Source organism: Ciconia boyciana, chromosome 8, assembly GCF_034638445.1.
Source record: "Ciconia boyciana chromosome 8, ASM3463844v1, whole genome shotgun sequence".
NCBI lineage: Eukaryota > Metazoa > Chordata > Aves > Ciconiiformes > Ciconiidae > Ciconia > Ciconia boyciana.
In genome coordinates, this window is record NC_132941.1 from 52483547 (window position 1) to 52508135 (window position 24589).

General features: G+C 42.2%; 1 protein-coding gene across 5 annotated transcripts in view; it reads left to right on the forward strand.

The window, feature by feature from the left end:
* Positions 1 to 24589, forward strand: part of CNNM2 (cyclin and CBS domain divalent metal cation transport mediator 2) — a 128877-nt gene that overhangs the window by 80182 nt on the left and 24106 nt on the right. For all 5 annotated transcript variants that reach the window (XR_012043755.1, XM_072869817.1, XM_072869818.1 and 2 more), the window contains exon 2: positions 18315 to 18458. Coding sequence is in view for 4 of the 5 variants with exons in the window: in XM_072869817.1 (XP_072725918.1) it covers positions 18315 to 18458 (144 nt within the window). In the remaining variant the exon portion in view is untranslated. The remainder of the gene's footprint in view (positions 1 to 18314; positions 18459 to 24589) is intronic.

Sequence of the window (24589 nt, forward strand, 5' to 3'; positions counted from 1 at the left end):
GCAGCTCCTCGCTCAGCTGTCCGGCTGCCCACACCATGCTTGTTTTCCCATGGCAGCCGGACCACCTGCTGATGTCCCGCCCAGCCTCTCCACCGGCCGGCCGCTCAGCAGAAACCCCAGGGGCTTTAGCTCTCCTCGCAAAGCGCTAACTTGATTATTGGACTTTGGATTAAAGTAAAGGCTCTGGGAGCAGAGCACAGATCACAGCGTTAGTCCACTGAGACGTGTGCTTAGCAGCAGGGGCGTGTTTCCTTTGGGTTTCATATTTAGGTTAGAAATGCTTTCTTTTGGGGGCCAAATTGTCATTCTCAGACACTGTAGTCAGTCTTACTATCAGCCCCACGAAGACTACATGTCTAAAGGAAGTGACAGAAATAGATACGTTTGTTTCCAAAACAAAACCCTTTGGTCCAGTGAAAAGATACCTGCCTCTTGGGAAAGAGGAGAAGGCTCCCATCTCTCCTACTTGTCTGAGCTCAAGGTCTCTTGTCCTTTGTCTTTGACTTGTTCCCATCGCTTATCGTTTACTAGAAAAACATTCCAGCATGTGTGCAATGCTAGACCACCAAAAAAGATGAAGAAGAGATGGATGCACTGCTGCTTCTCTATTTATAGGAAGAGAGACACGAACCAAAAATGATATGGGAAAATTCAAATCTTTAAATACTCTGGGAGAGATGGATGGAAAAAGGGCTGCTTTCATTGTTCACAGGGTTCAGGAGACTTTCTCACGAACAGCTTGGTGTAACCCCCTGGTCAACTTTCTCGTATGACCAGGGGGATTTCTGTGCACAAACCCCCTTCTTGTTTCTGGAGCATCTTATTTGCTTCAGCACATAACTGCTGCAGCAGTTGTACCTTCTTGTCTTAGTGTGCTCTTGCCTTCCTTCTTAGTACTTTCTATGTTCATCCTCTGGTGTAACTTGCACACCGAAATTAGCACTTCTGATCATTTCACTTGTATTCATGCTATCCTTTCTACCTTAGGTTTGCACACTTTCATTCCAGTCACCGTTTCATAATCCCTTCAACATTTGAAGGTGTTCCCTATCTCCTTTGAGAACAGTAGGCTGCCCTAAGATGTCTTTTTCTCCTGTCAGATCAGTGAAATATCTTTCTCAAGCTACTTTCTTCTTGTCTATGTTTTCCCATGCCATTTTTTAACCAATTTCCAGGAGCACCACCATCTTCTCTCAGACCTCCTACGCTAATCAAGTTTCACTAGCCTTGGTGTTTGGAAAACACATCTTCCCCCAGCTTTGACAAAGAAATTGCTGTAATATTTGCTTGCAAATCAATGGTTGTTCTTGATTAAAGATTTGGACTTTGTGCTCTCTGCTCTCATCTGAGGTTGGCTCAGACCCATTGCAAGGGGAGAAGGAACCGTTTTCAGTTTTGATTTTTGAAAGGGTGTTTCATAGCAAGGCGCTAAAGTGGGAAGCGTGAGGGTAGAGTGTGATGCTGCCTCAAATGCAGTGAGGAATTTAAGGCATGCGACTGAGGGTGGAAACTGAGGTCTTGCCATCACAGGTGAGATGCAGGGTGGGCAAGAGCTTCCTATTTGTGCTTGTATCCTTTTAAATGTCTCGCCCCTGCACATCTAGAGCAGTGTCGACCTCAGCTGCACTTTCTGCCACAAGCTCTTTAGCACTGCTCCTTTTGCCCGTAAAACGTTTCCTAGCATTATCTGCAAAGTGTTCCCCTCAGATCACCTCTGTTGTGATACCTGCAGGAAACAGCCATTTTGCAATGGCCAGACCACTGGGCCAACTTGACGCTCTTTATATCTACTGAAATGGTACATCTGATGAAACACATCAGTGCTTGAGACAGTCATACTGTCCCTGCCATCATCTCCCCGGTCCTTCTACCTCCTCCTCCCTTGCCCCCAGTAAGGCTGGGGTACACTGGCCTCTCTCGTCCCCGCATCGCCATGGCTCCCACTGTGGGTTACCGTGCAGGAGCAGGCAAATTACTAGGTAGTCTAATGAGCTGGGGTAGAGATGGTGGTTTGAGCACTGATTCAAGTGCTACCACAGTGGAAATAACATGAATCTCATTTGCAATTCCCAGAGTTCCTCCCTTTCCTTCTCTTCCCCCTTCCCTGTATTTTGTTTCTGTTGATAAGTCTCTAAATGCTGCCTTTAAAAAAACCACTGTCGCCAACCTTAGAAATACACCCGTGTGGGATCCAGCGCTCAGGGTCCCTCCCAGGGTTGCATCTGCTCTCACTTTCTGCCCGGAGGAGCCCGGAGCGCTCTGTTCAGTGATACACCACTCCGTGCTCTCCTTGGCCTGGGGGCTTCTCAGCTTTTGAGTTCTGTCATTTGACCACTTTGTGGTGTTTGGTCTCCATATTTGTCATGTAAGCTCTTGCTAATGTCACTAGGAAGAATATCTTTATTTTGCAGGGACCTGTAACAATTTGATTTCGGGCTTTTAAGTCTTGGTTATTGTATTCAGTAAGGAAGATTGCTTAATATTTGGATGAAAAACTTCCAGAAAAAAATGTGCTCTGGTGATGATTTTTTTTTTTAAGCTTGTGTCCAAGGACTATTTCTTCAATAAAAGGTATCTTAAAAACAATACACCTCTTGTCAGTACAGAGCTCAGCTGTACAGAGTTCTGCATTCCCACTGAGCATTTTTAGCAGTCCACAAATTGAAAAAGGTTGAAGATTATTGTTGCAGTCAATTTGGCAAATCATTTCCTTTGAGTTGTTACACTGCATAAATATTTTGCAGTCCTGCCAAGAGCTTTTGTTCTGCCAGACATGTCATCATCTCAATGAATAATAGATCTGATCACTTGTGGTCGTAAAAGAACTTGATGTTCCTGTGAAGTGGGGTAGCTTTAGAGTTCTTGGTCCCAGGACCTAGAACTAGTCGTCTTCCGTGGTCACACTGTGGTCACCACACTGATCTAGTCTTGTTCTAGATCAGAGGGTGGTATCCTTCCCTTGTACTGTGTGGCTGAACCTGTTACATGGTTGCTAATTTTCAGCCAGCAAGAAGGTGATGATATTGTGAAGTGGGACAGAAATCTGTAAAGTTTTTGTAAGAAAACTTTGAAATTTTACTGCTTCAGTTGTGCAATTGAATTTATTCATCCTTGGTCCCATTTGCTTTTCTGGGTATTTGATGCAACAGGAGTTACAGGGCAGGAGAGAAGACAGAGCTTAACATCAACAGCTTTTTGATAAGAAGGGAATCCAGTTGCCATGGAAGTAAGCAAGCAAGATGCCACCAGCCTTTAAAGATTGAGAGGAGGCAAATTCTGTTCCTGTAATTAATCTTCGTTTCTGGAAAGCCATCTGCCACTCCTGCTATACACGGCTATTGCGTGAGGCTTTCCACTAAGCTCTACGGACAGTGCCTACTCCAACCTTTCCCCGCTCAGACCCCTCTCTTGGTTGCTTTGTCTGGTTGACTCCACCACGTTATGCAAAGTTGTAATCCTGAGACTCAGAGCTGGGTATGCTGTTATATCAGTAGCTTTATTGTATTTTAGAAAGAACCTTGAGCTATTTATTGTCTGGGTCATCCAAGGGTTCTTTTTATTGATGGTAATTGTTGTGAAACTGCTACAAAAGTACCTGGCCTTTATTGCTGAAAATTCTCCTTTTCATGAAAACCAGGATTCTGTACTTGTCAAGGAAGGCATTCAAGCAGGGGTGTTTGGCTGCATGTTAAAACAGGCTCCTGTGACAGTTTTAAGTACTATAGTATAAGTGCTGTGAATGGAGACTCATGGTTTAGAATAGTGCTTGAACAGATGCGATGGGATTGAGAGTTGCTCACTTAAAAAAAGGGGGGGGGTGTTTATTCTTCATCCATTTTACTAATTCCCTTGGGGGCATGGAAAAAGTATTTAAATTTTATCTGTTAAAAAAAAGTCTCTCATTTTCTGCTTGTTTTGTTTCCCTCATCTTAAACACTGAAACAGATTAGTCAATTTTACATTTCTCTTTTGGTTAAATGCAAGAAATGTGGTGTTTGGGACACCAAACCATGGAGGAGTAATTAGAGCATAAAATTCAAACCCCTCAGACTTGTGCAAATAAGTCTTATGAAGAACTTTTATCACCTTCATGTAGCTATCAAAGTATATCTCTTTTATATAGGAGGCGCATTACGGTGTGGAGCACTCTCACAACTGTAGCAGTTGTAGTTATTTGAAATGTTTCCCCTAAAAGAGCTTTAAATGCCCAGGACCTTAGTGAAGCTGATGGTCTTTTGTTTCCCAGGAGATGGGCTTTAGGCCCCAAGAAGACCTCTTTGTGCCTCTCTTGTGGTTCATGACAGATTTTGCTGGAGTGGAGGAGAAAAAAAAGGATGTCGACTAGATGTCTCTTCAGTGAGTGTCTTGGACTCATCTCCTAGTTTGTTTATTTTCTTGTGTATTTCTTGTGTCAGAGAAGTTCTCAAGGGAATTTACCATTCAGCATTTCATACAGAGATTATCATAAATCCAAGAGGTTTTTTTCTGCTTTGTCTACTTTATGGCAAAGCTTACTGGAACTTTAATTCATTTTTTTTGTCGTGTGTGACTTCAGTTCCATGAACTAATATTAGTTATACAGTGAGGAGACATCTATATATAAACACAGAGTTTTGTATGTTTCCATATATACTCGTGTTTCTATATATATGCAAAATGCTTTCATAGGAATATTTAAAAATATTTGTCACATTTTGTCGTGTATTTTATGGTGGGAAAGTGTAATCGGAAAAAATGCATTTAGATCTTGTGGGACAGTAAGGTAAAATAGCTACTTGTGTGAACTGGATCTTTTTTTAGATGCAGGCGCTACAGAAATAGCCAAGTGATAGCCCCACTGTGAACTCAAAATGCATTTCCTTTTCGCCAGGGTTTGCTGGTCTGTTTGTCTAACCCTTGTAAGGACAGCGATGCAGCGTGCGTAGCTGGGCTCCCGGCTTCTGCAAGGCCTGGAAGGATGGGGACCTTCGGGTGTATTAACCTGATGTGCGTAAAGATGCAGAGCAGTAGATCATACGTAGTCCATCTTATTAGACTAAGTGTGTATTTGAGCTCTACTTGGAAATACATGGTATTTCAAGTAAAGAAATTGTGCACAGTATAAAGTAGGGTTTTATATAATCACTTTTATTCATGGCTTTCTAGCAGATTTGGGGTTTTTTTCTTTACTTTGTCATGAAGAAATGACAACCTCTTTCCTGCAAGTGGAAATTACAGAAATATTTTGAAGTTTGTTGTCTCCTGTCATTTGGAGGGCTGGCATAGGGTCTGCACTATTAACTGCTGTGGAGGAGGTTGCTTGGGGGGGATTTGTTGTCTTCTTTTTTTTTTTTTTTTTTTTTTTTGTCTGGTTGGTTTTGTTGGTTGGTTAGGTTTTTTTGTTGTTTTGATTTTTGTCAGTTTGTTGTTTATTTTTTCCTTACCTGTCCTAGTCCTCCATAGCTTTGAAAGTCATTGAGTTAGAAAAGTCAGAAATACCATGTTTCTGTAAGTTTCATGAAAACGCAGTGTGTGCATAAGAGAGGAAACTTTTCCTGTTGCTCCCTCTAAGGTAGAGATAAGAGCTCAGCCCTGACCTGTTCTGTGAAGGCAGCATCACCTGGCCAGTAGCTGCATTTGTGGAGGGACCTTTGGAGGCAGAAGATGCAGGAAGAAGCCCAAGAGCATTGCGGACCCCAAGAAAGGGTCTGGGGAAAGGTGCAGATGTGTTGCTATTGCAGTAGGAGATCAACAGGGGAAGGTAAGGGTATTACAGCGGGGAAAGGTACAAAATGCTAGACCCATCTGTTTTAAAAAACAAACAAACAAACAAACAAACAAAAAACCACACAAAAACCCACCAAAACACCAAACACCCCCCTCCTCCCCCCCCATATATACATATATATACACACACACACACATATACACACACACACATATATATGTACACACATATATATGTACACACACACACACACATATATATATATATACACACACACACATATATATTTATATATGGCTGTGAATCTTTAGCTTTTCCAAACTCTCTCATGCCCCAGTCCTTGGATATTCTCCTGTGAACCACATAGTGACACACATCCGTTCTGCTATCGTTAATATGCTAGACAAATACTGTTGTTTATACTATAGATTTAAGGGCAAGTCCTCAGAGCCTAGTAGACTGGTTTTCTGGTTGGGGTTCATGTTAATGTTTTTGTATGGGCATACCCAGAATGTTTGGATTTACAAGCGGTCACAGAAAATAACAGTGAAATGTGTGTATGTATGTTGCGTGACCTAGTTGCCCATGTCTTTTATAGCAGAAGTTAGAGCTGGTTTACTTTAGTGTTTATGGGGATGTAGAAGAATTCAGCCTAATCATAGCTAAAAATAAACAAATGCAAGGCAGAAGTCACAACAATAGGACACCATTGCTCTGAGGCCATTTCCATGGTCAGAGGGTTTTAGGGATGCAGGGATGCTGGTATTGTGCACTGTCCGAACGCTCTTAATGTGAACGCAGATTTGTGGGCAAAGCTGTACGGGTTGTTTGAGTTCTAATTCACTTTCTGCCCTCACAAGGGAGGCTAATTTGACCTGTGCGAGTGGGTTCAACCATGGTAATTGAGGTTGTTTCCCTAGCTAGTAGAGTTGTGCTTTACCGTAACTCTCATCAGAGTGTTGCAGAAGGAGTTGGGTACATCAGGTCAGTGGATCGTAGCCATACGGAGCAAATACGTTCAGATTCATTTTGGATGGGGCTAAAATAATGATAGAGACTTCTGCAGAATACCAAAGAAGACAGGGTTGGCTCCACTACACCTTCCCTGAGCTAAACAGGCAGATCATGAAAGAAATACCATCCTGGCAGAATTCCTGTTACATCACTAAAATATCACATCTCTTCACTTTATTGTAAATATTTGACAAGAAGAATTTGAATAATATTGTAATGTAGGTGTGAGTCACATGTCGTCCCCTGTCACCCACACCCAGCAGTTGGAAAGCTGTTGAGCTACCCTGATTTATGTGCCGTCTTTGAAATAATTTTGGCTTGAATTTTAAAATAAAACAGTGAGCAGCCATTCCACTAATTCTTTTTATTGTTGTCTTGCTTCCTCAAATGCCATACTTAATGTCTCTGTCATTGGGTTAGGAAAATTGTGATAAATACTGTAGCAAAATATTTTAGTAAAATTTGGGGACAGGTTCACCTGGAATAAATCAAGGAGTTGCTTAAAAGAATAGTAAAGTAGACCTATGAAAGGCAGCTGCTGTTGGTTACTCATTATGGACTGTGGTCTCAGTTCCAAACTGATTTTCTTCACAATCTGGGTAGATCCTGTTGAACCTTAATCTTCTGGAGTAAAAGAACTCTTCATCACAGCAAAACCAGTGGTGGCAAGTTCACAAATTCACAATCTCCTGCTTCAGATTCCTTTTCTCCTCTTCATTTTATCTCCAGTGTCTTGTTGCTCAAGGGGCAAGGCTACCTCTTCACCTTGTCTCCAGTTCTCTCCAGTGGCTGTTGCTGAAGGAGCAAGGCTTTGGTGTTCCATCTGAGAAGCTTCCTTCCTCCTTAAAGAGCTCTGGGCAAACTCAGCCTACCAGAGGGCTATGCAGGGTGGCCCAAAGAAACACCAATTAGATGGTTGTTCACAAACAGAAACTTTAAGAAGTTGCTTTATAAAGTCAGTAATTACAAATATTCATAGTGTAATTGCCACAGAGATTGATCTTTGAAGTCTCCATTTCTAAAATCTGACCCAGTAATACCATTTTTGAGAAAATTAATCTTGCCTTGTGTGGATGGAAAGATGATGTTGTATTACTAGTTCACTTGAAAATCTTACATATATCAGTAATTGAAAACTCCTAGGAACAAAGCCAGTCATTCTACATTTGTTCTTCAATAATATTAAGAATGCATTCAAATATACCATCAGTATTGTCACTCTTTCAAACAAGGCAGCTTACTGTAATCTTTCCTTTTCCTGGAGATGCCGAGTCAGGATTTCAACTAGTTCTTTTGGCCTCTTTGCATGATAGGCTTTTAAAGTAACATGACATCAAGATAAAATCTACTTAAATCCTTAGCAAAATGCAAAATCATGGGGGTTTTCCCCTGTATACATTATTGTATTAGTATTTTGCAAAAAAACTGCAGTTTGCAGGCAGTTAGGTATCTGCAGTGCCCAGTTCTGAAATGACAGGTGCTCTTCTGTCTGTTTGCTGTTGTGTCAGACAGTTTCAGCATGTCTTTGGGTGGTTTAAATGATCCCCCCCCTGCCCCCGTAACTGTTGATCTCTACATGTTCTCGATGAAGAGGCACGGGTCCAGGATTCAGCTCTGCTGTTAGCTAAAATTGCACCAAAGCAAAGTGAAGATGCTGCTGGCGGCTTCAGAAGGTTGAAGTGGTCGCTCCAGTTGAGGTTCTCTGATCCGTGGCTTTGGGTCTGTCTTGACACTTTGGTGCGTTTAGATGTGCCATACCTTTAGTCTTTGAAAGAGTCACTTTCCAGCCAGAGGATGTTCCCCTCTTCCTGTTGAATTTGCTGACAGTGTGAAACACAGTTCTGCAGCAGCCGTTCTTGCATCGTTACACCTCGTGGGACCAGCGGGAGAAGGTGGTTGTGTTTCTTGTGCCTTCAAATTGCTGCGGTATCCTTCATTTTCTGCTGAAGAGATTGGAAGTTGGTCTGTAATGGCAGTTACCCCAGCACAGTCCGTGAACCGGTGCGCCCCGTGTTATGTTTTGGAGAAACAAATGTGGAGTGTCAGAGCGCGAGTGCTCACATGGCCCTGATCCTGCACTCGTGCGAAGTCAAGGTCACTGGCGCTGGTTGTGTTTACGGGCCTGTTTATCCCACGGCTTCGCTTGCTGTGGAAGCGCACGCACGTAAGTGGTTCTGGGGTTGTATAAATCCTGCTGGGTAAAGGATGTTGTCACCAGTTTAGAAAGTTAACAGGGTAGCTTTTTGTTAAGCTTCCCCTGGCTCCTGCCTCAGTATAAATTCAAAAGCCTTGCGCTGAGCTTGAAAAATCTGATGGTGCCATCGACCAGCCAGGGTTTTGATCTGCTGGAATTGCAAACTGCATGTGATATAAATGGCCTGAAGTAAAACAGGTCATTAAAATAGAATATTAATGATCTAAGATGCTGGTAACACAAGAACCCTTTTAAATGTATGTCCTAAATAGTGAGCTAAAAGTAAACTATAGGAGCTGATGATGGTAATTAAAAAAAAAAGAGGCTATATCCAGCCCCCGGTTCCTTTTACAACCCACAGTCCCAAGATGCTGCTCTTCCTTTTCAGCTCATACGCTTTGCTCTCAGCACAGTTTAGGTCCTTATGTAAGCACGCTGGCCTCAGCTAACCTCCTCCTAATGTCCAAACATGTTTCTGTTGTGCCTTCTAGGACTTTACCTTTGTCGGATTTAAAATCTCATGGTGTAGATGCCAAAATCTAGAAGCTCCCCAAATTAAACTCAGTTTGTTCTAGGAATTGAGGGAGGCAGGATTAGAGGGAGGATTACATCAGTAGGATTTTTGGCTGCGATGATACAGAACAAGGCTGTTGTTTCTGTTGGTGTCGTGTTTTGGTTACCTGAACATCAAAGTCATTTGAGTTCGTTGTTTTGGGTCGACTTCTGTTTTTGTTGCTCATAAACATCTCTTGATGTTCTTGTTTTTTAGTGGATTAACTCTTGGTTAGCAGCAGCAGCCTGTTGGACAGGTGGAGTGATGGGGGAGGTGACAATTTCTCTCCTGCGCCCTTACAAAGGACTCAAGAAATTTCCCCCCCTAGGGTAGGGGACAGGAAGGAAGGTGGGGTGGGCGCAAGTCATAGCAGCAATGCAAAACTACAGAAGGAGACACTGAACAGGCCATGGCAGATGTTGGTCGTTGCTGTGGAGTCCCAGGCTGAAGTATACATCTCTCAAAGGAGATCTGCCCGGATTCAGCAGCAGGCCGGCACCCAGAGCCCACCAATGCCAGCATCCAGGACCTCTCCTCTCCATCTGCTCGCTGCTGGACTGAGGTCTGGGGAGGACCTGGAGCTTTTAGTTTAGCAAACCCAAGGTTTTGTGCTCCCTCTGCTGGCTGCATTTTTGCTGGCTGGTGCCCGCTCTTCATCCCTGAAGGAATGCTGAAATCAGTGGGGACAATCTTGAACAAACAGGGAAGTAGTAAAATTAGCATGGCTCCTTTTTAGGGTCCTTGAACACTAAGAAAAAATCCTTGTTGACCATGCTGTGGAGGTGCAAGTCAGTAAGGAGATGCATTTCTTATACTTCTTTCCAAAAGGTCATTACTTGCCTTGGGAAGTGGAGGCACAAGGGAAATCACATCAGCGAAAGTCACACTTCAGTATCTTTTGAATCTAGTGTGGAAGACTTGAACCATGACCAAGAATGACTTCAGTATTCTGTTTGCTTGCCTTAAATTTTATCTGAATTTTTTTTCTGTGTTAGTCCAAATAGTGATAGGTCTCTCTCCAGACTCAATGTTTTCTCTTCTTGTTGCCACCCCTTCTCTCAACTTTAGTTTGCTGCACTCCCTGAAGTGCTTCCTTGATTTGTTTTTTAAACTTCCAGCCTGTTTCTCAATCTCAAGCCACCAGTGTCCTGATATCACAACCTTGTACTCAGGTTAGAGCCTCAGAGGAGTGTCAAAAAACACTTTGCTTTCGGGAGGGTTTTCTCTCTCAAGTGTTACGTTTTCCATCTCTTCGTCTCCTACTTCGGATCCAGCGAACACTTCTCTAGGGCATTAACTTCCAGTTTTGGGAAGCAGCTTCCCAAATGGGTCCATTTACCAGGCTGAAATCAAATGTTCTGGCCAACACTGAGAGCAGCCCAGCTAGTGGTGTGCATTTTATACCCCCGTGGACCCTGGTTGTTGTCAGTCCCAGCCATATCCAGCCGAAATTCCCTACCAGATAAGGACTGCATGACTGGGAAGCATTGGCACACTGTCCATGGCAAGGGAATAATTACTAACGTACAAGGAGTTTCTGAAACTTTTCCTTGCCGCTCTTCAGTTTCAGTCTTGCTGCCTGCCTACACCTGGTAATAGTCTTCCCTAAATGTTCTCACTTCTCCTGATTCTTCCCTAAGATTTCCACTTTCATAGCAGAGCTCTGAGTTGAAATGACCTTTTTCCTTACTCTCAAGTTATTTCTGGTTCGCAGCTAATTTCTTTTACTCATGGACCTATGGTGACTTCTCAGCTTCTCATCCGAGTTTGTTGCCAGGTTCAGTTCAGTTGCATGTAAAGCTGCAGCAGGTAGCAGCTTTCTAGAGCTACGCTCTCACTCTTAGAAGCAGCAGCAAAGTAAATTAAGTCTGACAGCGTGCTTCTCATGAAGGTCTGACCAGAACGGATTGAAGAGTAGGCAGCAGCAGTTGAGTTGGAGCGCCTACACTGAGTGATAGGCTGCTGGAGATGGAAAATGTTAGCTCATCGCTTCTCTTCCATCTGCCACAGGGCAGCGGAGAATTATTGAGTCCTTTCTAGGAGCTTCGTCCAGTCGAGTTTTCAAAGTTGCAAGTAACTGAGCTTCTGCCATTTCCCTTGGGAAAGTATTCCTTACAAATACAATTCACTGTCAGGAAGTCATTCTGAAACTCTCCCTAATTTTTCCTTTTTTTGGTGTCCTTCCACTAAAATGAGCTTTAACACAAAGAATCTATTTAAAGCGCTACTTTTTTATTTTCCTGTGAAGGCTGATGTGGTTTCTAGTTAATGTTTGTACGAGGCTGTAAGCTCTCCGGTTTAAAGGCGAAGAATCACCATATTCCCTGTGGTTGCGCTGATACTTTCACTCGTTTCCTTGAGGGTCTGGATGAGTTTCATGTGGCTGTATTAAATGAATGTTAGTTATTGGGTTCCCTTCCCAAATATATATTAAAAAATTGCGTGTTTTGCTGCTGAAAAGAGCAGGATCTAAAAAGCTTAGTCTAAATCTAGATTATGTTTGTGCAGAAGTTTTGGGTTTCTCTTGATTCTGTGAATGGTGTTGCGTTGTGAACCCAAAGGCAGCGTACACCAGTTAGTGGTAGTGGGGAAGAAAGTAGATTTCCCCATTGAAAATAATCAAAGTGCAAAAGCAAACAGCATGAATGCAAATTTCTGCTAATAGAAGAGAGATTTAATGTCCTTGAACTGTGCTGCAGAAAAGAAATTTAGGAAAACACTTGTTACCTACGTATAATTGCTTGCAAGCCAGTGCTATTCTAGAGGGAGATGGTTTTAATGGTTAAATTATACAACACATTTTAAAATTGATTGTTTTGCATAATGTATTGTTGAACCTGTGAATCTCACTGTCAGACCAAATTGTTTACCTTTGTAGAAATCAGTCAAAACCAAAATAGTCACATAAGAATAAACTGGGAGATTTTTCAGAAGCACAGATCGTTAGTTAGCAAATTCAAGGGCAGCTAAACACCTCCTGGGATTTTTCTCCATGTCATTGTGGGCATATTAAAGAGGTTATAGCTTAATGTTCCAGGGCACTCACCAACAGCAAATGGACTCAGATCACTGGTTTTAACAAAAATGGACTAGCCTGATTCTGGTTTTACCACAAAATTACTTAACAGGAATCTTCTGTTTTATAAATGTCTACCATAGCTTTGATTTAGCACTGATTTTTTGTTAATAAAAGCTAACTGAGGGCCTTTAGTGAGATCTGCTTCTTGTGCGGGGGAAATAACATACAAATCTTCCCAGTTACTAAGTTCATAAACCTCCTTCTGCAGAAATAGAGGCATCTCTAGTTGCTTACTTGTGATAGAAGCTTACACAAGTCACATATAGGTTGTTGCTCACTACTCAGAGCCCCTGAGTTACACCTCTGCTGTTGGACCACTTACTTCCTGAGATCCCTCTTTTGCTTTAAAGCTATGCCAGCAGTATTATAATTTTCTGCAGCATAGTCCGGCTAGTAGTGTCATTTTGCTTTTACTTTTGGTCACATATGAGGCCATATTGTGGCATTCCAGGTCAATAAAACTTACTTGCTGTCTTTACATATCGTCCTTATGTACTGAAAATCTTTCAGTTTTTCTAGGTTCCTAAGCAGAAATTCAGGAATGAAAAGTTAGAAATGAAGTTTGGGCTGGGATTTCAGTCAGGCCTCCCTTCAAAGTCTCTTAGAACCACAAGATAATTTAGGAAGAGACTTCTGGAGATCATCTGGTCCAGCCCCCTCTTCGGAGCAGGCTACCTTTTGAAGTTGGCTCAGGTCACTGAGTTTTGAATACCTCCAAAGATGGAGATTTCACAGCCCCTCTGGGCCCCTGCTCCAGTGTTTGACCACGCTCATGAGGAACAAGTTGTCCTTATTGAAGGAGAGTTTCCATTTTTGAAACTTGTGTTCATTGCCTCTTGTCCCATCAGTATCTAGCTCCAAGAAGAATCTAGTTCTGTCTTCTCTGTAGCCTACTATGAGGTATGTAAAGACTTTTAAGATTCCTCTTTTAGCCTTTTCTTTGCAAGACTGAACAAATGCAGCTCTCTGATTTTCCTTGTGCATCATGGGCTCCATCCCTGGACCATCTTAGCATCCATCCACTGGAATTGCTTCAGTTTGTCAATGTCTTTCTTGTACTGGAGAACTGCAAACTGGGCACCAGTACTCCAGGTGCGGTCTCTCAAGTGCCAAATAGAGGGGAATAATCCCTTCCCTTGACCTGCTAGTTGCATATGTACTAATGTCATCAGTATGCAGTTAGCTTTCATTGCTGCAATAACACACTGCTGACTCGTGTAGCTTGCCCACCAGGACCACGGAGTCCTTTTCTGCAGACCTAGCCAGTCAGTCCCCAGTACCAATGCATGGGCGTTATTTTGTACCAGGTTCATGACTTTGCATTTGCATTTATTGAACTTCATAACGTTCCTGTCAGCCCATTTCTTCCGCCTGTGTGTCTGTGCGGAAGTGGCATGTGAGAGTGGGGTGGGTACAGCTCTATTCGTATGGCAAAACTCTTCATGTAGACAAGACCCTCTGTACTGACCAGAGTAGATGTCGAACTTCGTCAGATGTTTTCATCTCTAGTTTGAACTGCATGGCAAGATTCTTGACGACCTTGCTCTAAATGTATAAATGCCTCAGTTAGGATCAACGGGTGAACATTTTCTTTCCATATCTTTTTCAAGGAATGGTCAAGGTACTGTAAGAGAATCAGTATTTCAGGCATTTCTTCCAGTGCTGTTCTGCATGGTCAGTCAATCACATGGACTCCTAGGAGCTCATTCTAGGTTCACTGACTCATGCAGATTTCACTGAGCATCTTCATGTTTCTTAATTAGCTTAATAAATTAATCAGAAGTTGTGGTACAGAGCAAAATCCAAGCTGAGTGGCAAGATTTTGAGCAGTGGAATGAGAGTGGATTTTCTTTTAACAAAACTCCTTGGTCCTTTAGTTGCCCGTGAATGTAACTGAGAGATTAGCATTTGTCACAACTTGTGTCTCAAGCCATGTACACGTATAAGCTCCATAGGCTCTTGCTGATGTTACTGACCGTCACTGTAGATGGGGGAAGCAGAGGCAGAAAGCAAGCGCTGCCTGCCTATGGCCACAGAGGAGTTGTGGGTCAGAGCCCTGCCCACAGCTCTCTCCTGGTGCTGCTTATTGCACATCGCTCCGGTCATTTCTGCCTTTATCATCAGATCTGGCAGTGCTGCAGAGCTGCCTGCTTGCTAAATCTTGTTTTATCGACACTTAAAACAAGTGATTAAAGAAAGATTAATGTCATAGATGTAGTGTGGTTAGAGACCATGGCCAGAAAATCAGTGAAGTATAGAAATTATTTATATCACTTCCATGCACACTTGCTCTCTCTGTTTAATTTGTGTTCTGCTCTCAAAGCCCTAGGAATACTATCGACAGTCCAGGTTTCCTTACCTGGAGGTTTACTTTATTCAGCTCCTTGTTGGATATGTATTGTATGTCCTTAGCAGTGGAAAATACAGTTGAAACCTCTTTCTCAGTTGCATAAAACAGTATGACAAATACCAGTGGCCTGATAAAGTCTTTGAATAAAGCTGTAGCCAATTTCTATTTAAAATACTCGGAGGAGTCATTATTTTACTCAAAGGCCACTTTTAAAGTTGGGCACATGCTGCGTTGTGCTTTTTTATGATGTATAAAGAAGTCTTTGCACTGCTCTGCTTTTCCTTTAGCCTTTTCTGACTTGATTACTTCCATACGTGGAGGGTATTTTGCAATCATCTATGCAGCAGTCTGAGAGGGCAGCCGGTCCGGGAATGCATCTTTATGACACCTCCATCATCAGCACCGATGCTTGTTCCACTGTGTGATGACTTCTGGCAAATTGTTGGATCTGGATCAAAATTAACTTGCAAAGACCCAAGAAATGTAATTTTTGGTTCTGGTCCGTCTCATCAACTGACTGCATGAGCATTGGAGCCAACGCACAGGAAGGAGATGACTTTGGGAGCAAAAGGCAGCCTTTTAGAGGCAGCCCAATTAGATTGGCTTAAATTCATCTGACCCCAGCAAAGTGATGGGTTTATGAAAGTCAGGAACAGGAAAACTTGACAGTCAAGAGGGAAGAAGGGTTAGTGTCAGCCTGCGTTTGGATAATTTATCTATTTTCAACAGATAAACTCTCTGCAACATATAGTTTTAATAATGACGGTAGAGCTGAACATTGATGCTACCCACCAAAAAGTCCAATGACATTTGAGACTATGACAAGTTTCAATGGTCCCGATATTTTGGGTGATAAATAAAAACCTAAAAATTGGAGATTATGGCAGAGCCAGAAAAAATGTTTCTAGCCTACTTTTTCATTGTAGAAAGTGCAAAATGTCCAATACCCATCCATAACTAATTCCTTATCAGCTCACTTTGCATAAGAGAGCAGTAGCTGGTACAGATTTTGGTCACTTGTCTCACATTAGGTACTGTTGGTCAGATCAGAGCGCTGCGGCTGCTAAAATGGGGAGAGCATAACATATTTTAGTGATCCTAAGTTCTTGGTGGTGACCACCTCAATGGAAAGGGCATGTAACTGGTTTTGTGGCTGAAAGTCGTGCACAACTTCCCACGGTATTACAGCCCCTCAGGTCCTTCCCCAATACATTTCCATAAATCTCTCCCATTGCTTGGAGATGTGTCCAGGACTCCAGTGTTAGAAAGACTGTCCTTTTCAAAATGTAAAATTTTATCACCTAGTTCAGCTTTATCATAGGCAGTACAGAAGTGGAGGAGAAGGCTGTAATTTGGTGATTCTGATCAAAGCTGAAACACCGAGTTGATAGCATTGTTTGTTGTTTTTTTTATTTTACCCACTTGTACAGATCTGAGCACTCTTACCACTTACTAATGTGTGAGAATGGTGATCCTTGGGAATTAGCATCTGAATGAGCATGGGCAAATGAGCTGCTCTGGTCTGTGATAGAAATGGCTCTTGAAAGTGTTATGCCTTTTGACTGGAAAGCAAATATACTAATATCTGAGCAGGCGCTGGGAAATAAATTACAATATTTAGTTTGTCCATCTGACTTTTTTTGTGCCACAGTTCTTCTTGAACATTGTTACATTGAAAGGATATAATTGGAGTAATATATTACAGGGGGACAGCAGTGATAATAGCACTTAAATCTTTCATGTTTTTATGAAGTCATCTTTTTTTTTTGAAATGCTGTTCATTGAGCGGTAAAAAGAGCTGGAAGTCTTGCAAGGAATGCAAAGAAATAAAACCTGGCACAGTTAAAGACTTTCAGTACAATATGAATGTTGATCCTTTAAAATCACAAATCATCTTTCTATTAATTCACTGTAGAATAAGGTCTCCTCAAGATAAGACTCAGCAGTGCTGTGGAGTTGGTATTTAAAGTATGTCCATCTGCATCTAAACGAGTAGCTCCAAGACAATCAGATTATGCAGTAGTTACTTTGGTGAGAATATCGCCTAAGTGGAATGGAAACTTCATTTTGAGTCTAATATTAGACCCTGCTTTGGAAAATTCCTTTTAAATGATCACAAGCTGGGAATAGCAAAAGAATTTAACTTTCGACAGACAGCATTCACCAAGAATTTGTTTTTAACTGCTTATGTTGGGTTCCTGGGAAAGCAGATGTGAAAAACTTACCAAAGTGAATTGACTTGACCTGATGCAATGTTTATATCAGTAGTTGATAAGTTTTCCTCCCTCGTCTAATTTGTTCGGGATATTTTCATTCTTTAAGCATGAGTAAGTCTGGGGTGGAATAGTTTGAATGCTTGTTAGTCTAATAATCTGAATGTTAAAACATGCAGACATTATTGCCTATAAAGGGGTCTAAGCAAAGTTGAACTATTTTGGTTATCTTCCATGGATGGGGATAAGTATCGTTTTTGAGACTAGCAAAGAAGAATGTGAGACAATGTTGCTTACCTCCTGATAGTTCAGAAAGCATATTGATATCTCTGTGTTTATACTTCAAAATGCCACTTGTATGTGGTGAACCCTTTGAATGCATGTTACTTTTAATGCAGCTTTACAAAGGACCAGCTCTCAGTGGCAGCTAAGGAAAATGGCAACCAAGGATATCAAAGTGGATTCGAAGGGTCATGATATTATTATTCCTGTGGCAGAAAGGACTTTAGGAATCATAGAATACACTGTGAATGATGCACAGCTCAGGGACCTTTAGAGCCACTAGTATATCTCATCTTAGCTTTTCTCTTTGTTCGTCAGACACTGTCGCTTTGAATATTTTAATTAATTAATTTCTAAAAAAGACCCCCCCCCCCTGTATGGAGCATGTCTAAATAAATTATTTTTGAGGGAGGGAGAAGAAAAAGAGAAACTCATGGACTGGGCTGAACTCTTCTCCCCAGCTCTGCCCTGTCCATGTGCTTCTGTGGTTTGGCCATTGTTAGTGTTGTTTCCAAGCTTGGGGAGAACATCCACGGGAGCTCACTGCAAAGGAGAGCTCCAGCCTGGCCGTCCTCTGCCAATGCGTGAGACAAGAAGTGGAACAACCATCAACAGGATAATATGTTGAATTCAATGCCAGGGTGACAGTTTCACTGGGAAAGACATTAGAAGGAGAACACTGATCCCTTTAGCCGTTCTCCTTTAGTGCATTAGGTGGATTTATGTGACCCAAGAATGCATTTCTCAGACAGAAATCAGATTATGATTTTAAGCATCTGTTAAACTTTGCCTCTTTTTTCCTGAAGCCTGACACCAACCTTTTTGTCTTTTTATTTGTACCTGTGTGTCTATAATTCTGCTATAATTTCTGATCTTTCTGGAATTTCTAAAATGTCTAAATTGCTGATCTGTCTCCTTGCAGGCAAGTCTCACCTGGCTATAGTACAAAGAGTAAACAATGAAGGAGAAGGGGATCCTTTTTATGAAGTCCTGGGAATTGTCACTTTAGAAGATGTGATTGAAGAGATCATCAAGTCTGAAATTCTGGATGAAACAGATCTATACAGTGAGTAGAAATATTTGCACTTTGTGTATAGACGAGAGGGAAGACTCCATCCAGGAGCAGTTGTGTTTAATAGCTGTGTTTTGAGAGATGTTAAGTTGCTGATTTAAAATCTCGATGGTCAAATGACCTGCAGATCCCTCAGATGGTCAAAGCATTTTTTGTTTTTGCAGCATGGGCACCTCACCCCATGCTGTATTAATTCAGAAACAGGACATGCTTCTTTATTTGAGCCTTCCATCACGAAGGTTTACACCTGCAACAATTTGGTCTCTCCTGCTAGCTGTTCTCCACCAGAGTGGCCTTGTTAAACCTTTTTGTTACAGTCCCACGTTTTCCCCTAACCTCTCTCTGCCTCAAGAGCCTGTAGTCCATGTACTACCATACTTTAGCAAGAAGGCAGGCAAATACCATGCCTCAAGGAAGGGGAATGGAGTCTCTTCAGAGTCTCTCTCTCTCACTCATTCAGAAAACCTGAGAATGGAAAGTCGTCTTCAGGGCTGAAAACCAGCATATCCTAAATTACTCCTCTTTTTATCGCTCAGTACAGTTCCTTCCTTCCTTTGTGTTAACATATGTCAAGGGAGATCATGCTGCCGGTCAGCCATTACCTGGGACTTGAGAGATCTGGACGCTTTTCTTTCCCAGTTTAGAGTTTGTCTGGTCTTTGGCCAGTTACCCTTCCCATCTGCACAATCTGGCCTGTGCATACGGGACTTCCTTTCTGTCATTCTTCATCTGTCTTATCTGTGCTTTGATCACTTGCTGGCAGATGCTATTTTTTACTATGTGTTCACTTGTAGCACAAGGATGTCTCTAGATCCTATTGTAAGAGAAATAATAATTTTAAATATCTTTAACACTATTCAGCTGTCCTTTGCTTTCTTTTTCTTTCCTCATGAAAGGAATCTGAATGTTTCTACAGCATCTTTTTCAGGCCAATGCAAGCTTCTTCTATCCTTCCTCCAAGCCAAATACCAAATGAGCACTTTACACTGTGGGATAGACATACTTCTACTTTTCCTAATAGATTGTTATTGCCTGAACTACTTTCTGTAGCTGGTCAGAATTTTACCAGTATTTATGTGCCCAAAGGTTCATGTAAATCACAGTTGTGTTTTACGATATGCTAATCTAATTACTATGCAAATCACAGAAGTCCAGTTAGTATCGATTTCTTTTCATACCTTCACAAATGAATTGTTGGGCTAATCAGTTACAACATAATGCTTTTACAGGGTGAATTCAGACTTTCTTTTATACTCCAAAAAGATCCTATCTTTGTCTCATCACCTTTGAGATATTTCCATGTTTCTACAAGTGAGAAGACATTGAATATGCTTTTCAATGTTTTTTTTCTCCCCTTGTTTGTGAAGAGAAACCACATAGATCATGCTGTGTTGTTCTTCAGGACAAAAAAAGCTTTGACCATTAATAGCATGTTAGAGGGCAAGGAAATGAGAATTTAATTTTACTATCTGAAGACTTCCTAGATTAACAAAATAGAGCTGGTGAACATGAGTTCATTTGAAACTCTCCTTCCTGGGAAGGTTTTACTATTGAAAAGTCCTGGTTCAGAACAGGAGGAAACTTCATTTCCTAGGCTTCCTGGAGGATGCAGGAAATTTTGGGGAGTGACTCCTGCTATGTACCATGAAGATGAACTTCTAGTTTCTTTATGGAGCACTGGAGTTTATTCCACTGTTTAGATTGAAGGAAACTGTAGCAGTAAGGGAGAGAACAGAAATCCAGAGAAGCTGCGAGGATCACAGAAAATGTCATAGGTTTTGGATTTGGGCAGATTGATGTGCTGTAACCACTTCCAATTGGTGTAGTGATGTGAATGTTCCTTATTGTCCACGATATGTTAAGGCAGCTCGTTTTTCATGTTGATATCAGTGTGTCAGTGCTAGTAACCCCATCTAGTACTAGAGTTCTCTGGTGCTGTGTGTTATAAGCTGTGTGTTTATAAGTTATAAAACCAAGCTGGCTTGCTCGGCTCAGACCAAGCCAACTTGAAACCTTTGGACTGATTTGCTCTATGCTAGGTGTTTACTTAAAAGTAGACCTTATGAAGAATTTTGGCAGTGTTGTTACGCCTTTGTTCTGAAGTTTTAAAAATGTTTTGTTTTGCTTTGATGGAAACTTGAAATTTGATGAAATAGCTGACCTTCGTGTTGGAGCTGTGCCTTTCTGCTGTTTCCATGAAAATCCATTTGAACTGTGTTAGGGTAGAAGCAATTTTATATTTACAGTTTTTGCTGAAAGCTGCTCTCTGCTGAAGCTCTGCAGCTGAATTTGTTGAGGGTTGCGTGCGCAATAAACGTGTGGTATTTCTTCAGATTGCTCTAGTCTGCTATGTCTTATGGCTTGCAGAGATGTTGGGAGCAAGGAGAAGATAGGAGCAAGAAAAATTGTTAAATATGTCTGACATCAATATCTGGATAGATGGAGTACTTCTGAGCATGAGACTTTGTATTGGGGATGCCAGTGGGGTGGAAAGAAGAGGTTTCTGTCATGACACAGGTAGGCTCTGACTACGTCTCAGCCAGTGTCACGATGAAGAGCTGTCAGTGTGTTTGGCTCTTAGTATTGGAAAGTTGGAGCATTTTTTCATGGTTGATGCACTACAGGAATCTGTCCTGCACTCCCATGGCCCTAGCCATGATGGGAGAAGGTTTTCTCAACCTTCTCAGAGGCCCAAGAGAGAAAGCTGTATGTTCTGCGTTGGCCTTGGACCACGGATCTGCTTGAGGAACATGGAGTTCACCGTTCTGACCCGGGTTTGACTGGTGGCCTGTCTTCTTTAGCTCTTTCTAACTGAAGACAAGTTTAATCATCTCCAGTGCAACTGGAGTGCTGCTCTTTTTTTCACTCATACAGATTCAGAGAGGGTTTGCCTCATGTAAAATCTGGGATTTTTCTACAAATGAAATACATGCACAAGGGTGTGTTAAGGTGTCCTGCATGTTGCAGATAAATAGTCTGGTTGTAAGCATCAGCTTACATTGCATTTTTACGTCCTCACCCACATGCTGTTCAGCAGTCTGTCTCAGCGAGTATGACCCCTGGCAAGCCCATGCTTCAGGGACGTTCTGTGCCAGGCCATGGGGCACATTTTTTACAGAGCTGCACTGCTGCAGCTGCAATAGCTTTCACCTAATGATTTTTTTTTTAGCCTTGGCAAGTCACTTCCCTAAGGGGAAGACCACATCTTACCCAAACATTCCTATTTCCAAACAGCTGTCAAAACAGGTATGTTAAATATATGTGCTAGTAAACTCTGTGTCACTTCTCCCATTTAAACCATGGAGCCATGGGAATAAAAATTGTTTGCCCTAATAAGTATTTCCACTGTCATCCAGTGAAAGTATAGCAACATAGAAAAGGTTGTGCAACACCGATTTGTCTGGCAAGACCTACAGATATTGGCATGGTGTAGAGCATGGAGAGCAGAGCTTTGTGTGGCTGGAATCTAATCTTTAGATATACCAAGGTGGTTGCCACCCCTTAGAAAATGATGCTTTTACCTTGTTGACCATTAAGACTGTGGACTTGCTAACCTTCTGCTGTCTGGCACCTGTAGGCTGCAAGAGCTGCATCCTTATGGGAAGCTATTTTAGGCTGTTTAAGAGCTTCAGGTTTAGTCCTACTGACTTTCTGTCAGTTGCCAAAACATGCGTGATAGACAGGGCAACCTGGCTTTCCCGGCTAGGGACAAAAAGAACTGGCAAAACTAACTTAGTTAATTCCTAAACCTTTCTTTTAAAATGGAAGAAACTCACAATCTTTAAAAGACCTGTGCAGTGTGTGGGGCACAGGCTGCCAGCCTGGGTGTGTGCATCACTGGGGGGATGAGGGAGAGGGGGATGTGGGGTGTGTGCTGAGTGAGACTCTGGCCTTTGAGCTGGGCATCCTGGTGCTGGGCATGGGCACAGGGTCAGTGAGTCTAGTCCTCTGGGAATTGTACTTTCTTTTCCTGGAGTATCTGATAGATGCACATCTCAAGCAGTTGCTTGTCTCTGTCCTTGTACAGTTCGTGTGCGTCAGACAGAACCACACTTCCATTTGATAAAATATTTTTGTCCTCATTCTCTTGTCTGGAGCTCACTGCAGATGTCTACTCTGTCCTAAAGGCAAAAGGACAAAAAGGAGCACAGGAAGAGAACAAGAACCTTCCCAGGACGTTGTCTGGGTGCGTTTGCAGCGCCCGTCAGCCTGCTGCCTGCCCACCCAACTGAACGGGTGAGCTGAGGTTTGAACTCCCTGTTCTGTAGCTGTCTCCAGTCCAAACTGGCTCCTGCAAGGAAATTCATGCAATCATTTGTGGTGTTCTGCATCAGGCCTGGAAGTTCAGGAATATTACAAGAGAGATCACAACCTTACTTGTATTTGGACCCCTGCTCTTCTTGAGTTCTCTCCCTCGGCCCAGGAGCTCACGGTCAGCCTTTCTGCCTTTGATTTGAAGGAAGAGTCTTAATATTCCCAGAACCTACTGAAGATAGTTGTAATATTTGTTAATGTCTCACCAAAAGTTATACTGACAGTATCCCTCATGCATCACATTGTTCATGTTGCAGAACCAAACAGCGTCACGGCAGTCTGTAAGCAGAGATCGCTTCAGCATGCCAAAGTAACTTCAGCGCCCAGGTCTCCATCTCACTTATTGTAGAAAGGACAGACAGGAAATACCTGGTCCAGATTCAGTTACTTATGTCAGCATCCAATCCTTGGTTCCTATGTCTTACGAGAAGCTCAGAAGTTGTTTGGATAGTGAAGAACAATTAAGACCATCCCTTACAAAAATAACCCAAGATAATGGCTTTAAGCCATATGGCTCTGCTCTCACTGTGTAACATTTTTCTTGGGGGAAGGTTTCTGGACAACCTGCCAAGGAAACAGTAGGAAGAGTTGAAATCACCCATCATTTGGTTAAGAGCCTGGGTCTCTCACCTTGATGACTGATGCAGATGGAAAGATTTAAGGCATCCTCCCATGGTGTGATGCTGGCCCTGTTTTCAGGTACCAGAAGTGCAGTGTGAAGCCTGCGGTGGTACAGCTCATTCACAGGAGAAATACAGAGGTGCTTTACTGCCCTGCTGAAGAGATGTTTCCCTGTCCCAGGGCCAAAACTTGTACTTGTGGTGATTTTTGCCTCCCTGTAGAGAGCAATGACGGAGCTCCTTGTGAGAAAGCATCTCAGCCACAGTATTGTGAAAAATAGCATTCTCTGAGCTTTTCAGAAAAAGCACAGTTTCTGTTCTTCTTACCCCTTACAAGAGGTAGGACCTAGTGAGAGCTTCTGGGAGACTTTTGTCCTGTTCACTTTCTATTGCTTTGATATCCATCTTTCTTTTAACTGCAAGTACAGATAAGGTCTGTCTCAGACTATATTCCTAAGGCTGGGATTGTTTTTAGTCTGTAACCACTCCCTTGGGTGGTTTCTATTCCTGCTTTTGGAAGAGAAACTGCAGTCCCTGATGTAGTCCAGGTCCTGGGTAAAGTACTACTAGGGTAAGAGACTTCTGGTTTCAAAGAAGAAAAAGGGCATGGGTCGTCATCGTTCTTCTCCATGTGCTTGGGAACAAGTATCTCAAATTTTCTGATTTGCACTGCTCACAGAATGAGCTTTAGATATCTAGAGTAGATACATTACTATCAGTACAGTATTGCTGTTGAGTCTGTGATAGTCCTACAGTGGAGGCTTGTCCATGGGAAGTTCAGGATCTAAATGTATTTGTATCTAAAAGGCTAGGTGACTTGGGAAAATCTTTCTAGAAATCTGTTAATTACCGGTATTGTGCATTTCCAAGCCCCAAACTCATCCGCTCTGAGCCTTATGTACTCTGTAGCATATATTTGGACACATACAGGACTCCAGATCTCAGTGGCTTCCTTGCTATGGTACATCACTTTAATCATCTTTGCATGCATAACCCAAAATCTGGCAACAGCTACCTGGGAATATGCGTGAGATTCCACAGTGTTAGCTTCACCTACACCTCTTTGTGTGCTTGCCCGAATTCTCTGCAGTGAATCAATGTACCAGAACTGCCTGTGGTCCCTCAAAAGTCCAGTCATTTTAAACCAATGACTAGGGGTCTGATAGACAAGTAGGTATAGTGTTTTCAGTA